The sequence below is a fragment of the Pangasianodon hypophthalmus genome, chromosome 12 (genome assembly GCF_027358585.1).
Source record: "Pangasianodon hypophthalmus isolate fPanHyp1 chromosome 12, fPanHyp1.pri, whole genome shotgun sequence".
NCBI lineage: Eukaryota > Metazoa > Chordata > Actinopteri > Siluriformes > Pangasiidae > Pangasianodon > Pangasianodon hypophthalmus.
The window spans coordinates 6,494,689-6,512,128 of record NC_069721.1 but is presented as its reverse complement, the minus strand read 5'-3'; the positions used below and the strand labels follow the sequence as shown (position 1 = coordinate 6,512,128).

At 36.2% G+C, this 17,440-nt stretch overlaps 1 protein-coding gene across 2 annotated transcripts in view; it reads left to right on the top strand.

Moving 5' to 3' along the window:
• itga3b (integrin, alpha 3b) overlaps positions 1–17,440 on the top strand; it is a 47,575-nt gene that overhangs the window by 11,066 nt on the left and 19,069 nt on the right. For both annotated transcript variants that reach the window (XR_004579320.2, XM_034309642.2), the window contains exons 2-5: positions 11,916–12,043; positions 15,803–15,885; positions 16,940–17,189; positions 17,273–17,371. Coding sequence is in view for 1 of the 2 variants with exons in the window: in XM_034309642.2 (XP_034165533.2) it covers positions 11,916–12,043; positions 15,803–15,885; positions 16,940–17,189; positions 17,273–17,371 (560 nt within the window). In the remaining variant the exon portion in view is untranslated. The remainder of the gene's footprint in view (positions 1–11,915; positions 12,044–15,802; positions 15,886–16,939; positions 17,190–17,272; positions 17,372–17,440) is intronic.

The following is a 17,440-nucleotide window of genomic DNA, read 5'->3' as shown; positions in this document are numbered from 1 at the left end:
TTTATAGCTGCTATAATGTAAGCGATAACATGAGAGAACTTGTCTTGTGGACATTCCGTATAATTAAATGTAATAAGAAATTACTACAGTAAAGTACAATGTGTGCTTCATTAATAAGTTAAAAATTGTAATCGTTGTCCAATCGCTGTGGTATCTGAGGGATAAAACTGTTTGGAAAAAGTGGTTATTGGAGAATAATCTCGGCGCTGGTTATTTTCCTACAACAGCACAACCTGTTGTGATTTTTTCCTTATTTAATCGAAATATTTTGAACTCTTTGACTGATGTATTAGAAACTTTTAAAAAAAAATAAGTTAAAACTGACTATGAGAACTTTTCAAAAAGCACTTCAGAGAGCGTGGAGAGAGTGTTTCTCATTTCACAATAAACTTCAAAGATTCTGGGAAGCTAGCTGCATGACTTATTTAAGCGTTCTGACCCAGCTCTAGCAGTCGTGGCTATTATAAGTGGGGACACATCAGAATAAACTGCCTCACGCTATTATGGACCAGAAAGCAGAACTGTCCTTTCAAAACGGGGAGCATTCTTCCCTATACTGAGCTTTCCTCCTTCTCCATACACACATCACTGTGGTACCATCTAATACAGTATATTCACTCTGGTTCCTTTTCCAGGTCACGCAATAGAAAGGTCAGACAATAAGCCTTTCAGTGCATACATTTACACAAGTCAAAAATGTGTGTATTCCGAGACGACCTCTGCTGATGTTCGATCTCATGTTTATTGCTCTTTTAATAAATGTTGTCTGTGTGATAAGGGTAAGGGTACAGTGTCCCTTTAAATGAACTCATACTCCTAGAGGTTCAAATACTTTTTCCAACAAAGATATTTAATATTGGATAATTTTGCTCAATAAATAAATGTAAAAACTATTATGTTTTTGTGTCATTTGTTTAATTGGGTACTCATTGTCTAGTTTTAGATGAAGATCTGATCACATTTCAGGTCAAATTTATGCAGAAATAGAGAAAAGGGTTCACAAACTTTCTGGTGGCACTGTAATAAGGGTAACTATGGCAGCATAATCCAGGCTTTCTTCAAATTCAAGTGATGCACGTATGTGTGTGTGTGTGTGTGTGCACATAATTTAGGACATAATTCAAATTCAGTTACATTTTCTAGAACAACAACGTACAATGGCTAACAAAATTCAAATGCAAATGCAAGTTCAATTCAATTCAATTTTTCAATTCAATTTTATTTGTATGGAGCTTTTAACATTGGACACCATCACAAAGAAATTACACCAAAATAAATTTTAAATATGTGAATTTATCCGTAATAAGCAAGCCAGAGGTGACAGTGGCGAAGAAAAACTCCCTGAGACGATATGAGGAAGAAACCTTGAGAGGAACCAGACTCAAAAGGGAACCCATCCTCATCTGGGTGATAACGGATAGTGCAATTATAAATAATTTCCTTCTATAACGGTGTACTAAATGGACAAACAGTGCAGCTGTGCAACCAGTAAATTCATCACAGTTTTCACAAGAAGTCCGGTTTGTTAAACCTAGCCACGGTCCACTGATGGAGTACAAAGCTGCTCGGGGCAGCCGCAGCCCCAAACCCACCACAGTACAACTCCCCATATGAGATCCCCAAGCCATCTCCACGGCCCCCAAGTGGCACCATCCCCAGCAATCCCAATGATCTGGTTAGTTCAGGCTGTCCATGTGGGGCCACCCCCAAAATCCATTAACTATGCATTTCCAGTGTTAGTTTTTATATGCCTCATTTAAATAATGTCCATTTTTTAATTTCTCATTTAAATAATGTTTTCTGTGTTGTTCCAACACCAAAACCAGTGCTCCATGCTAAATTACATCATATAGTCCGGAAGTTTAAGTGCATTATCCCGAAAACCTTTTGCCTGTAATGAAAAACGTCCACAAATTTCTTTCCTCCCTAACATAGCCAAGAATCTGTATGGATTCATTTTCTATAACAGCATGACTATTAGCAAGACATTAGTTCTGACTGTAACATAAGCAATACGTTTGTATTAATGCGCTCAATCTAATACGTTATAATACGTTTCTATAGTAACAGCTCACATAATCTAAGCCTAATAATAAAGACATTAAGAAAACATGTTATTTGCCAAATAAAACCTAATATACAGTATACTTGATATGGTGAAGTTTTCTGTTAGATGTTTATTTAACATTTATGGAAGGGGTGTCCAGTGCCAGCACTTTGTAACAGTCAGCAAGTTTTCCAGCAAGTTTTTCTTTCAGTAATGTAAAACGTCTACAATTTTCTTTCTTCACTAAGAGACACAAAAAAAAGTGTGGATCCTACTACAGAAAATGTGCATTTATGTGTTTATTCTGCATAAAAACACACAGGTATAGTGTAGTCCAGACTCAGCATCTCTAAGCCTGAATAAACCAGGTTCTACAAACACACTGTTCTCTTTGAGAACTCATTTTGATGTATCGTCACAGGGACATGATACAGACGTATGCGCTATAATCAGATTCCTACTCCTCTTTACAGAGTAGTAATTGTCCCATTTACCAACTGCTGATTAGATTGAGAACTTTGCTCCCTGATTCTAATAGAAAATCCAATATGCTAGTTGTTTTTTTACTGTTATGTAGCAGTATTAGCATGCTAAGATTGGGTTTTCAACATAGACTTCATCTCTGAGCTCTCAGACAGATGGTGCCCTCTTGTCCTCAGCCCATGACAGCTTGGTTCCGGCATGTTCTAGATCACTCCCTGATCTGGGTTCTCTCTGAATGACACTCCATCTCCTTACTATCTATTCTAGACAATGGCGTCATGCTTTTTATCATATATCACTTATATCTGAACATCATGATTGGGCCACCGATAGAAGCCATGAGGAGGTTCATCTTAAACAAAGTGAGGCACATGTAGGGTCATGTAGTCTCAGACTTCATCTGTGTGAGAAGTGTGGAGAGAGAGGGGGATTCTCACACAAACTGCAGACTCTTAATCTTGTGGATCTCGTGTTAGCTTGAGCACTACATACGCTCTTTCTCTCACAGATTTTAAAAAGGGGCAGCATAGATAGTACCTCTGTGTTACTGATACAATGACAGAGCAAAAAAAAGTTAATAAATAAAACCAGAGCCCTTCTGTTATCTATGCAAAGATTAGTATTGTGAAAAAGGTGAAGTGACAAATGTAATAAAAAGCTATTTCAGTCATTAAGACACTACAGTCACTTGAGTGAAAAAATTTTTTTCTTTACACCATCTTTGTCAGGCCTTAAAAATATCACACAACAAATATCACTGTGGTTTCCACTTTTTCAGGTCTCACACATGGCATGTGTGCAAGTTTGAATGCAAGTGTGAAACAGCACAAAACATTAAATATAGCAGTACAGCTGATGAAGGACTTTTGAAAGCACTGAAATTTTACTAGTTATTTTATATATATATATATATATATATATATATATATATATATATATATATATATATATATATATATATATACGCACACACACATTATCTATACATTATGGGTTTTAATGGGATATATATATATATATATATCCCATTAAAACCCATAATGGCAATTAAATGCCATTATTTTACATGCAGAACTAATACTTAGATTACAAACTGTGACTCACTGTACTCAGATATCAATCAAAGTACCATTTAAAATAAAAAAATTAGGCCCCGTTCACACCTGGCATTAACATTAGTCCGGTGATCCAGTCGTAAGTGGACAGCACTAATACTGGTGTCCGGTGTGTCTCAGAGACGCACTGTGATCCAATCACTCAAACCACTTTCAAATGTGGTCTGGGACGCATATGACCACATAACATTTGTAGTGTGAACCCAAAGCAGTTCGATGTGTCCCGGACAGCAAAGATGAACTGCCTAATCGACTGTGTGATTGCCCTGGCCGGAGAATACATAATCATTACGAGACTGTTTGGAAATCGTGCTGAAAGGTAGAGCTCTCCGCTGCTAGGTTAACAAATAAAGGCGATGCTGTAACAGCAGAGACGAAAGCAGCTGCTTTTTGTAGCTTCTTTCATCACTTCATCACCTATTCATTTAGAAGTTTTGTTGTAAATGAACAAAAACCTGATTAAAACCTTTCAAACACCCAGTACAGGTAGATTGGATTTGCGGGACATTTCTGCCTGAAATCAAATGCAGTGGAAGACTGATATAATAAACGTGCATGACACTCTTCTTCCAGTGGGAACGATGCATGAAATCCAATCACAAGTGCTCACTGGAGACACATTGAAAATGCCAGGTGTAAAGCATTTCGGCTGTTCACTGGTGTTCACATGACTTGAGATGGATGTTAATACGAGGTGGAAGAAATAAACCATGTCAATGCAAAAGGCTGATGGATGAAAAAGACGATGCAAAGTGTTTACATCTCTGTTGCTTCTCTGTAAGTTTAGCTTTAAGCAAGACTCTTTGAGAATGCCAAACATCTATTTTTGTCGTTGATTGAAATCTTACATATTTAGTGGCTTTTTTGGGACCAGTATAGAAATGATGTTTGAGAAATTCCAGATCCGTCCAGTCCTTAGAGACCTTTATTCAAGTCACAGTTGTGTTGTATTCCAGCTTTGAAAACATACCGGATTCTTTAGAACTCTTTAGAATATGATTAGGGATTAGGGAACCAATCTGCATCATATTGTAATGCACCTAAAACAAGTAAGAGTGAGAGATCTAAAGATTTGGGTACTCGATTGCTGGTTTGGAAGCTGGAATACAACAGAAATATGCCTTGAATTAAGGTCATGAAGGTCCCCAAGGACTGAACGGATCTGGATTTTCTCAAACATCATTTATATAGTGGTCTAAAAAGGCCCTGTGAGTATTTATTTGTAGAATAGTAACATGGTCTGAGCGTGGGAAGCTACAAACTCAGTCACTCTGCCAAGCACACCAGCCAATCGGATGGAGAGTTTATTTTTCTCCCAATGAACTAGACAACAGGCAACTGGGAAATAGTGTTGGCACTTTTGTGAGTTGTCTTACATGATTGTTGTGGATGAATTCATTGTTTCACTGTTTGTTGTTTCACTGTTCAGTCTTGTGTTAGCTTCCTGAATGATCACACAAATCAAGTCAAGCTTCTTTAGTGGTCACACGATTACATTTCCAGTTCACACCAGCAAATATAGAAACAGTCCGTGATTCAACAAAGATCAAAGATCAGTCATTTTGATCCACTACAGAGGTCAAACACAAATACTTGTCTTTGACACATGAGCTCTGGATCAAAATGACTGAAATCTTGGGAAAAAATAGTAGTGAAACAGCCCTCAGTAGGCTTACACTACTACTCAACATTTACACACTATCCACAATTCACAACAGATCCATAGCATAGTGACCACAGTTGCACAGCAAGCGCAAACACATCTCGCATTGCATAACTAAAACCCATGAGCTGTAGCCTTTTTTCAGCTTTTTAAAATATACGAAGGGTAGTTACCGTAAACTGCTGTATATACGTGCACTCCAGTTTCTAGCTAACTGGCTTGAAATTGGTCTGAATTTTAGGTTAACACCTGTGTGCTGCGCTTGTTGTAAGTCACACTCATGTCTAAAAACGATTCAGAAACACGGCGTGTGTTGTAATGGGAGTCCAGAAATGAATTACGGCGGGATGAGGAAGTACAGATAATAAAATCATAATTGTTTTCCTGATCTGTACATTAAATTGGGGAGAATGTCGCATTTCAGATGGATGTCATACAGCAGTAGGAGCAGTGATGACACGAATTTATTTAATCATTTAAGCCACAGTCTACCATCGAACAGTCTTTTCATATTAATAACGTTTCCATAAAATACCTTTATGACATTTTCCACTGAAAATGATTAAAATAATGTTAATAATAGGGGAAAATTGTGCCTTGTATAATAAATCCTTGTGTGCTTTTCTTCTGCAGTAAATTCTAGCAGGCTACTTCACCAGCTACTTCACGTGCTTATAGTGTAGATATCTGCCTAATAGCTTTCAAACACAAATGCATAATCGAATTGGTTAATCCTGTTTCTCACCACAGCAGCTGCTATCCAATAAAACGTGATTAAACAAAGGAATGCATTCATTAAAAAAAAAAAAGTTTTATTATAATCAGTATAATAAATGTTATTACCAAATAATGCATACTTTAAGAGTTTCTGTTAGTTCTTCTTTATAAACAGATTTTGATTGTGGCCCTTCAGGGTCTCACAAAAATGCTGATGTGGCCCGGGCAGAATTTGAGTTTGGCACCCCTGATCTAGAATAGTGTTACTGGTACATAATGTTTAAACCACAAGCACCTAAACAGTTCACCAGCTTGCTCAGAGGAGACACCAGGAGACACTTAACCAGCTGCTGCTTCCAACATCTTTAAATGGCATTTCAATAAAAAAACAAAAAAGAAAGAAAAAAACACATACTTTCCTATATTATATGAACCCCCACTTCCATACGCAGCTGTTTTATTTGCAGCTGTTGTTCTCCTTACAGACAGACGCAGTATTGCCAGACTTCTGCCTCGTTCTCTATTGTTTCCTGACATACAGCTTAATAAGGCCACTGCTTTTGGATTAGCAGATCAGAACCATGGCTCGATTCGTCACGGCATTACAGCATTACACTGAGTTTTGGCTTCAGCTATGGTTTTGTTTCCTGTTCCTGCAAAACATGCTGTGTCCAGTGGGTCCAAAGTCCAATATGTATCCTGCTGATACATTTCAACTGTATTAAAAGAATGTTTTCTCATTCATCAGCGCTGCTGAATTCTCAAATATGATTGGTCAGATGGTGATCCATTTTCAATAACAGCAGCTCTGACATTAGTGCTGGCTCCGAGGCAAATCACAGGATTAAATTAATGTGCTCTTTCTAATTTATTGGTGTTTCTCTAGCAACAACTCATTCATAGGGACTTATATGGGAGACACTGTAAGCGTAATCTTAATATATAAGTATTGATATGGTGTTTTTCAGTAAAGAGATTTTTATTTATCATTTATGGAAGGAGTCTACAGTGTCAGTGCTTTGTAGCAGTCAGTAAGATTTCTTAGACTGGGAATGTCTTCAGGTTTTTGTGTTTTCCTGGTTTCTCTACAATGTGATAAGCTATTGTTTTGGGTTTTTTTTATCAATACAGAGGAAAAAAAAGGGAGGCTGCTCCAACGTGAATGATAACAGGAACTAACTTGTCTCATGGATGTTCCACGACATTAAATGTAACTCTAAAAAGGTTTTTAAAAAAGTGTCATGTCATTCTTTAATAAATTTTAAAAAATGCTGTGGTATGAGAGGAATAAAACACTTCAGTGTGTGCTGATATAGCTGTTATGGGAAAGGCATCACACCATAGTTGATTATTTTTCTTACAGTTGCAAATGCCACACATGTTTGCCTTGTACCTGCACACTTTAGTTATAAATATATTTATTTTCTGGTTGGGGAACATGCAAGTGCCTTGTTATACTATATCTATACCATATGCTTACTATACAGCCAGCTCGAGAATTATTGGCACCCTTTTTTAAAGATAGGTTAAAAGGTTATGGAAAAACCTTCTAGGGTTTTGTCAAAAATTCAGTTAAAGTTTAGATTTATCTTGTATGTTTAGTATGATATTAAGCTAATTAACCACAAAGCAAAGACCACGTTTCACAGCCCCAATTTTTCAACCCATCTTTACCAAGAAAACCAATAATTCTGGAGCTCAGTGTATGGCTGTTGTTGGCGTAATACATGATAAACATATCCAGTGTATAAATGCAGATTAAAGTAGACACTAAGAGTGTTACAAATGAAGATAGCTACATCCAGAAGGCAACAATGAGGCTTTCTGTCGACTTTAGTGTGACTTGTTCCACCCCCCGTCCCTCTCTCTCTCTCTCTCTCTCTCTCTCTACTCTCTCTAAAACTGATTCTGAGCGATCATGACTATTTAACCTTCTACTGAAGACTATCAGGACACCATTAGTCTACAGTAGACTTTTTCTATGCTAGTCTCTTTAGCTATAGGTCCTCACTGGACACTCGTGCCTGGTTATTGGTAAATCTATAAGAATGTAGATGTAGCTGTTATAGGAGCATACAGCACAGCAGGGTGGTAGGATACAGCCTGACATGAATTTGAATAAGAATAATTTGAATAATTTTCCTATAAGAGCACGCCCTGAAGTTATTCCTTAAATGTGTCAGCGGTTTGCTGAAGATTAAAATTTCTTATTGAATTTTTAAACCATTTAAAATGACATTTAATTCTAACACATGTACATGTTTTTTCTTGAAGATAATAGCCCCAAGTTATTAAGAGATAACCCAAGAGATGACCCCAAGAGATAAAGAGATTTAAAAAAAAAAAAAAAAAAAAAAAAAAGCTGCTTAATTCAACTTGAAAGTGCAAAGTCTTCTGTCCTGAATACAAATACATCATTACAAAGCTCTGACACTGGAGACTCCTTCCATAAATGTTAAATAAACCTCTCCTTACAAAAAAGCTTCACCATATCAACAAGAACGTATTTTTTCTGTATATTATTAACCTTAGCCTGGGATTTGAATTACAGTTGGCATTGTCATAGGCATGCTGTAATAGAAAATTAATCAACACCTTCTGACCAATCAGATTTGAGAATTGAACAGCACTATGGTAAATTTTCATTGTTTCATGCAATATGTTGTGAAGCTTTTTCCTGAGCAGAGGCCTGGAAACTAAAAAAAAAAAAGATTTCCACCATCTCAGAAATAGTGCTTTTTAAAACAAGATCAAGACCTCTGATGGTGCTTTATAGATCCACTTTGCTTTTTCACCAACTTTTAGACATATCGATCCATTTTATTCTTCCTGAAGAGACAGTTTTCTATGTACTTCTGCAGTCCTTTAGCTTCCTGCTAAATGGCTCACTTCTGGAGCTCTTCCAACTTTCTTTTTCAGTCCCATCTTTTCGCACAGCAGCCAGGTGAATGTAAACATGTGCGTCAGGGGAATGGTGCCAGACTGAGCCAGGCGAGCTGATCTCATCCCACTTCTGGCATTTGCGAGTGGGAGAGCAGTTTGTGCTTAATTCAAGGCTGAGCGTTAGTGACTAATGGTAAGCATGGCTCTCACCTGTGGAAAATACAATAAAATAGCCAAAATGTTGTCATGTTAAAGAAGTTCACATGGCCAAGTGAAAGAGGTTAGTCTTATCTTTTTAAATATTGACTTCATGCTTCCAGAATTGTGCATAAATGAAGTACAGACCAGCACATCTTATCAACTTATCAGTGGAGCTGTGTTGCACATTTTCACTAAAAGCACACTGAGATGTTCTCCCAGCACCTGGGAGTGTCTTATACTGCACCTACTGAAGCTTCGCTGACTGGAAGTGGTACAAACTAAACATCTTTCAAAACATCTTTCATTTTTTTCTGCCATTTTACTGTTTCTCTGCTAAAATAAGACACTGGCTGTGATAGGTGGTAGACAAAAGCTGAGAAAATGTGATGAGTTTTCTTAAGTTCATTTCAAATAAATGTTGTCTTTCTCTCATATTTACAGTCTGAGATTAAGCTAATTAACCCCAAAGCCATTTTTTTTTCATTACACTGTTACATGTTTACTAGAGAGGGGTTTCATTTATCAAATTGGATATAGAAATTTATCTGTAAATTCATAAAAAATTCTGTTATTTCAGAATCACGTTCTATCCTATGACAGCTTGTGAGTTTGTGTGAATTTTACATTTACTTGATTGACTTTGACCATATAACTGGGATGAGATTGATTTTCTCCCCAGGGAGTATAGTACAAACTAAGCATCTTTCAAAAACACTGTGATTGTTCTTTTTTTTATGACTAAATCAGACACAGGCTCATTCACAAAGGTGGTTTATCACTCAATCTTGGAGTTCACGTTTACAACTTTGCAAGTCGCGACTCCTCCGAGCTGCTCGCTGCTCGCTGCTCGCTGCTGTACCCACAGCTTTGACACCTGGTAAAAGATTGCATGGCCCCGAGGTACTCAGTAAAAACAGCTACTCTCTCATGACATCACTCAGGCAAAGAAATTTCACAGACTGAGGGCACATTCTTTGCGGTCAGTGCAGCAGATGGGCAAAGTCAGTAAACGTATGGGAATGATAAAAAGAGAAACGCCACCGCACCATCTGAATGACATATTAGGTTTAGTTAGCAATTGTATTCTTCAATTGTATGTATAAAGTGATCAAAAAAGAAAAGAAATTTCTCTCATTTCTGATTAAAAAAAAGATTTTTACTTGGTTTTCATCTATTTAATTAGGTCCAGTTTGTCTTGACTTATTAGATTTTTTTTTTTAGCAAAACTTTTTTTTTCTGTCACATATAAATACACACAGAGCATAAATATTTTAGCAGCTGGCAGTGGCTCAAGTGCAGGATGACAGAATTCAGTGTCTTTTTCTGTCTCCGAGAGCAGGGTTTGAAAAACCCCAGAAACACTCCATCAGTCATCCCTCCTCCTCCTCCTCACACAGGTCTGAACTCGTCTTTTCTCTCTCATTGCCCATCCTCTCCCATTCCTCTGATGACTAACGTGCTTTAGTGTCTTCTGCCTTCCTGCACAGCTGGAGGTTTTGAGTGTCCTAGGGTTTGGTGTGTGTCTGTGGAGTTTGAATCAGAAATCAGAAATTTGAATCCAAATGAATGGTAGTATTTCGAATTTGTAGATATCATCTCAAAGTGAATTTTGAATTGAGTCTGAATTTTAGGATTTGCAGAAAGCAAGTCAAACACACCCACTCACCCACCCACACACACACACACACACACACACACACACTTAAGCATATCGCAGCACGGTAGGCGGCAGCAATGCTCCAAGTTAATGCAAGTGAGGTGTATTGGACGTGGAATCTTCTTGGCCAAGATTTATGGTTTAAAAAATACTTCTCCTCTTTTTAATATGATGTATAAAAAATTTAGCTTTTTTTTGGATGTTTGTTCCTTTTTAACAGATTGTTACAGGGTTAATAACAGGTTCAGTCTGTATAAATTGGATTCCACATACAGTACAGGGCAAGGCTGCTTGACAGTGCTGGGACCACTCAGAAGTCCTATATCTTAACCACTCAGCTACTAAGATAGGGTTAAAGGGTCAGACTATAAATAACACTTGCTTCATTAATCACATCACCTTTTCCAAATATAACCATACAGGTCTCCAGAGCTTCCAAAATTCAGCAGATTTCATTTTTCTAAGGCCAGTGAATTAGCTACTTGTTTGAGCCACATCATAACCAAGGGCACTGAGGCTTACACCATACTAATAACAGACATTTTTTGGCCAACTAGGTAAGAATGAACATAACATTTTATATAAGGGGTTTTGTGTTCGACTGATTTTACCTGGATATCATTTTGAAAGCGAATCTAAGAATAGACAGACTGAGTGTGTTTTACTTGATTGTACATGTACTTGATTTTGAATTTCGTCCAATCAAAATGTTTAATTGCGCACCCTCAGGTGAATTTCAGCTTCAGATTTTACATTGCTTTTTTTGCAAAACAACAAAGTTTCAATAAAAGTCCAGTTCAGAATTCAATGTGCATGATGCAAATTCAAAATAATAACATTCACAGTCAGATTTTTGTATTAAACTTAATTTTCTAATGGCATGATGCTAACTCCATACATCCAAACTGACTTTAAATCATACCACTACACATCATCACAGTAGAATAATAAATAATTTATTGTCCTTACTGAAGCTTTTGCTTTGCAAAACCTTTGTTTTCTCCTCCATTCTGTTTTATTCAACAAATGGAGTTAAATAGAAGGAACAGATGCATCCGTACAGAGAACATAAACTTCGTCCATGTTGTGTGTTACATTCTAGCACCAGGAGATGATCTGAAAACAGTTTCTGTGCTTGTTTATGTGCAGACTCCTGGCAGGAGCACCCAAAGAGAAAGCCTTATCACAGCTGAAAGTGAACGAGACCGGAGCTATCTACTCATGCCCCATTACCACAGACCTGACAGACTGCACCAGAGTCGACCTCATCACCTCAAGTAAGCAAGTTTGCACCTGCCAGTAATGTTGTGTTTAACCCTTATGCTCTGGTCAGGCCTAAATGACTAATTTACCCATTTTATTAACATTCAAATGATTCTTGTGCTTGACTAAGTTTTTCTAATGAACATAAAATTGTTGTCAGAAATCATCTATGTTTTACAGTGAATATGTTAATTTTAATCTGGGGTCAAAGTGAAATAAATAAATAAATAAATAAAATGATGTAAAAATATAAAAATAATGATACATATATAATACGAATAATATAAAATAATATAAAATAATATAATAAAATATAACAAATATAATATTTAAAAAAAATAAATTAAAAAAATGAATGAATGGCTTTTGGAAATATTATTACTTTAAACACACAGGACCTGCCAGTGGGTCCAGAATTATATTCCTTATTCCGTTATTACATGCAGCTCCCATTAGCTCCCATTAGCCATGTAGCTACTGAAGAATTCATAATATTTACTGAATAGTATCATTTAAAATAATTAACTCAATAAAAAAATTGAGATTATAAAGTGTAATCTTATTTACATTCCCATACATCTGCCATAAAGGACCTACTTTCATCAATATTTTCCTAATACTTTTGAATTTCTCCTTGCTATATCATTAATAATTAATAATTTTTTTAAGCATCAGAAAGCTTCAAGGAGTCGTTCTAAATTTCTAACAGATCTACACTTCAGCAGAACGAGACCTAATACCTGTTACTGTAATCTATCTGGTGCCACGTACACTTTGTATTTCTCTAGGCAGTTTGTATTGTGATAGCTAGCTATTAGCATTCAGAGAGTTTTATCATCAGAGTTATTACCACGCTAGCTAACATTCGAGAGCTGTTAGTTAGCCTTAGCTAATGTTTTCTCTCTATTCCTTGGTTCCTTGGTGAAAGAGTCACTAATTTATCATCAGTAACTAAAATCTGTGTGTGATTCCTTTTTGGACTTTTTCTTGTACTTTTTTTTTTAATGCAAATTCAAGAGTTAATATTTTTCTGATTTAACTGAAGAATTTGTAGATGCACTTGTACTTGAATAAAGAGTGATGGTCCTTTGACCACCTCTGCAAACCAAATCACTGACTCTATAGAAGTAAAATTGTTTTCCATACGCCTAATGAAAGCATAAAGAGTTCCCCAAACCCACTTCAGGTTTTTTTTCCTCAGGCTTTTTTATAAAACGCTTCGGCAAGCTTCAACACACAAGCCAGCAACACCTGTCTGAGTGTCTCACCACAGGTTATTATGTTCAAAAGACTAGTTCCCCTCGCCCTCACACAGGCGAGCGGTGATTGGTTACACACACTCGGGACCTATACGTGTTTTGGAACAGAAACGAGTTGTACTAGGTGCACTACTTAGTTGTACTCCTTAGAATTAAGGTTTGTCCCATGTAGGTCAGTGAGGGTGTATTTCATTTCACTTCACTGCTCTTTAATGGCGCCTGTTAGAAATGTCCTTTTCACACATTGTCTGTGAAGTTTCACACCCAGCATCTCTGTGATGATTGCACTCTTATTTGTTACGGTAGATGTTGCAATTTCAAACGATCCACGCCACCATGTGATTTTGCGCTTTGTAGTCAATGCCAAATGCAGAAATCCTGAAATAACCGTCATACCACAGCACGTGCCCTGCCCATGCCTGTGTCAGCTGTTTACAGTATGTTGAATGAAAAATGTATTTGCCTGGTTATGCACGGCGATTACCTACGCAAACATTGTACATTTTTTCCGACAAAGTACAGAAAGTAGAGCCGTTCTTTTGTTTCTTGAATAAACATTCAGCTTCCTTTGAACACAGTCTCTAACTTTCTTTGTTCTCTCTGTTGATTTTCATATCAGACCAAGACTAAAGTTATTTACACATTGATTGCAAGACAGCTATCATTTCATTAGGAATTTGAAATGAGTGCCAAGCAAAAACGAAAAGTCAGTTATCGCACTCCTGTTAAGCGTGAATGTGCAAGTTTGTAGTGGTTTTTTTTTTCATTATTACACATCCTGTGAGCAAAATTATATACACCAAAAAGTCTTATATCTAGAACTGTGCACAATTTTGGCTTTTCACTTTTCCACTAATAAATAGATATTATTTAGTCCAATGAGTGAGGAATAAAACACAATAGTGCATACTGTTATAGGAAAATAATCAAAGACAGTTGGGTGTGATGTAGCCATGTAGTTGATTATTTTCTTATTTCAGCACTTGAAGTGAAGTGTTTTGTTCCCCTTATACCACAGTAGAAGTGTTTGGCAAGGCTAACCATTTTTTTTAATTTATTAAAGAACAAATAAAGACAAATCATAATTTTTATCTGATTATACTGTAGTTACCTTTAATGTTGTGGAAATCTGTGAGACGAGTTTCTTTATAACAGCTATATACAGCCGTTCCCTCACTAGTCTCGCTTTGAAGGAAATAAATGCATTTTGTCATGCTACTGAGAAATCCAAAAGTTACCCAGAAACAAAAAAGTCCTCAGTCCTGAAGACTATCGGAAAACTTTATTTCTACCTGTTACAAAGTTCTGACGCTGGAGACTCCTCTGATGCTGAACAAACACTTCACAGAAAGCGCCACAATATCAACAATTACACACTTAAAAAAAAATAAATTATATGAAAAAGTTTATATGGAGCACCCTGTGTAAGTTGTTACTATAGAAACAATAACATATTAAAACGTGCACATTAATATAAACCTGTGATTTAAATTAAAGCTGGTACTGCTGCCAGAGCTGCTGTTACAGAGAATTAATTAACGCCTTCTGACCAATCAGAATCAAGAATTCAGCAGCCTTGCAGTATGAGGCTTTGATAATTAACAAATAAATACGAATACTAATTATTAGTGTTATTATCCTTATATTTATGAGGAAGTCACAGGTCACAATTCTCTTTTATTAATATTCCATGTGATCCATGTGGACAAGTTAGGACTATATACCTGTACTCTATATATATATATATATATATATATATATATATATATATATATATATATATATATATATATATATATATATATATATATATACAGTATATACACAGTCAGGTCTGGAAGTATTTGGACAATGACAGAGTTTTTGTGATTTTGCCTTTATACACCATCACAATGGATTTGAAATAAAAACATTCAAGATGTGATCGAAGTGTAAACTTTCAGCTTTATTTTAAGAGGTTCCACAAAAAATATGGCATTTACCCTTTAGGAATTACAGCCATTTTCAGCAACTGAAGGTGGCTGCAGTGAAGGCCTGGCAAAGCATCTCCAGGGAGGAAACTCAGAATTTGAGTTTTGAGAACATGGGCTCCAGACTTCAGGCAGTCATTGGCAGTCAAAGGATTTTCATCCAAGTATTAAAATTATGGTTATATTTACAATTATGTCACTTTGTCCAAATACCTTTGAGCCCCTGAAAATGGAGGTACTTTGTTGAAAATGGCTGTAATTCCTAAAGGGTAAATGCCATATTTTTGTGGAACCTCTTAAAATAAAGCTGAAAGTCTACACTTCGATCACATCTTGATTGTTTTATTTCAAATCCATTGTAGTGGTGTATAAAGGCAAAATCACAAAAACTCTGTCATTGTCCAAATACCTCTGGACCTGACTGTATATATATATATATATATATATATATATATATATATATATATATATATATATATATATATATATATATATATATATATATATTGATATGTGCTTTCTGATTTGTTTTTCTTTTGTGTAGTGGATTCATCTGAGATGATAGAAGGCATGTGGCTTGGAGTGACTGTAGCCAGTCAAAGAGAGCATCCTGGTGGACGAGTGTTGGTAAGACAGGATTTCTCTATCACTAGAACCATGTGATGCAGCGGAGGAACTTATTACAACCTTTGTATTCTATCTGTTCTCTAGAATGCTAAAAATAACTGGATAAAACTTTTGTGTGAGAGAAACTAGTTTCACACGGTGCACTGCCCACTGTATGTCTTTGAATTAAGGAATGCTCTTTTCAGATGAGTAAAGGTGTGTCATAACAATTTAGTTTCATCTCAAGAATCTTTAATGACGCACATCAAGTTTCCAACTTGGTAATGATGTGATAATTCACCACATCAATTATGTGATTGCATGGTTGCAAAACATCATTTAGAAGATAACAATGTTTTTGTTATTTTTGTCAATATTAGCAGAATTAGATATATTTCCTCTTTCATTCTGGAAGTTATGATACACTGTGTATTTTAATATGCCATATTTAATTACAGATCAATTATATTTTATATTTATATATATTTTAATTATGCAAATAATTAAATATATTTTAATTAAATTATATTTTATATTTATATTTATATTTTAATTTTGCAAATACAAGCAACTGTGAATATGAACAAATATATTCTTTTCTAATTTAATGCAAGATTTGTCATCACAAATTATATTATCAGCTACAAGTTGAGTGAAAAATAGAACTTTTAAACAAGTTTTATTTCAGAATTTTTTTTTTATTTTGAAATTTCTTAATATTTGGTACATCCCTCTTTTACTTTAATGATAGCGTGCACTCATGCTGGTATAGACCCCATGAGTTTGTGTAAAACCTTCTGCAAATCCACTGGAGTGTCATTTGAACATGTGCTTCAGTGAAAGCTAAGACAAATGCAAGCAAAGAAAATCTTAACTTTAGTGTAAAATTATGAATATGGTCAATATTTCAATTTAAATAATGATCTAGAAAAAGTGCAGAATCTTGAATTGAAATTCTAGTTTTAAATAAATAAAAAAAAAGTAAAGTGCTTTGTAACTTTGTGTCTGAAATACATATTTTTATATTCGTATCATCATGTTAGTCGAGCATCTGAAGAATAGTTTCTTCTTACAGGCATGTGGCCACCGCTATGTGAAAATAGTGCAGGGTGGAGGAGAGGAACAGCGGCGGATGGTGGGCAAATGCTTCGTCCGGGGTAACGACCTGAGCTTTGACCGCAATGACTTATGGCAGGACCACTCCTATGAAGTGTGCAACCCCAACAAAGACATGGAGATGGAAGGCATGTGTAACATGGGCATTTCCGCCGGCATGACGGACAGCGACGTCTACATCGGCTGCACGGGGAGTTTCGAATGGCAGGGTGAGCGGCACAGAGAACTACACCAGCAGGACTGGTTGACACTGCTGCATGCGATCTGAGCAAGCTTCTCTTTCTTTTACCAGGCAATGTGCATGTTACCTGGAGAGACACAACCCCAGACAACTCCTGGGATTACAGTGAAAAAGACTTTGGTTCGCTAAAGAAGCGGAACAGCTACATGGGTATGTCCAGATTTTCTCCATATAGCTGCACAGAACAAATCATTTGCCGCTGTTTCACTGTTTTTTTTT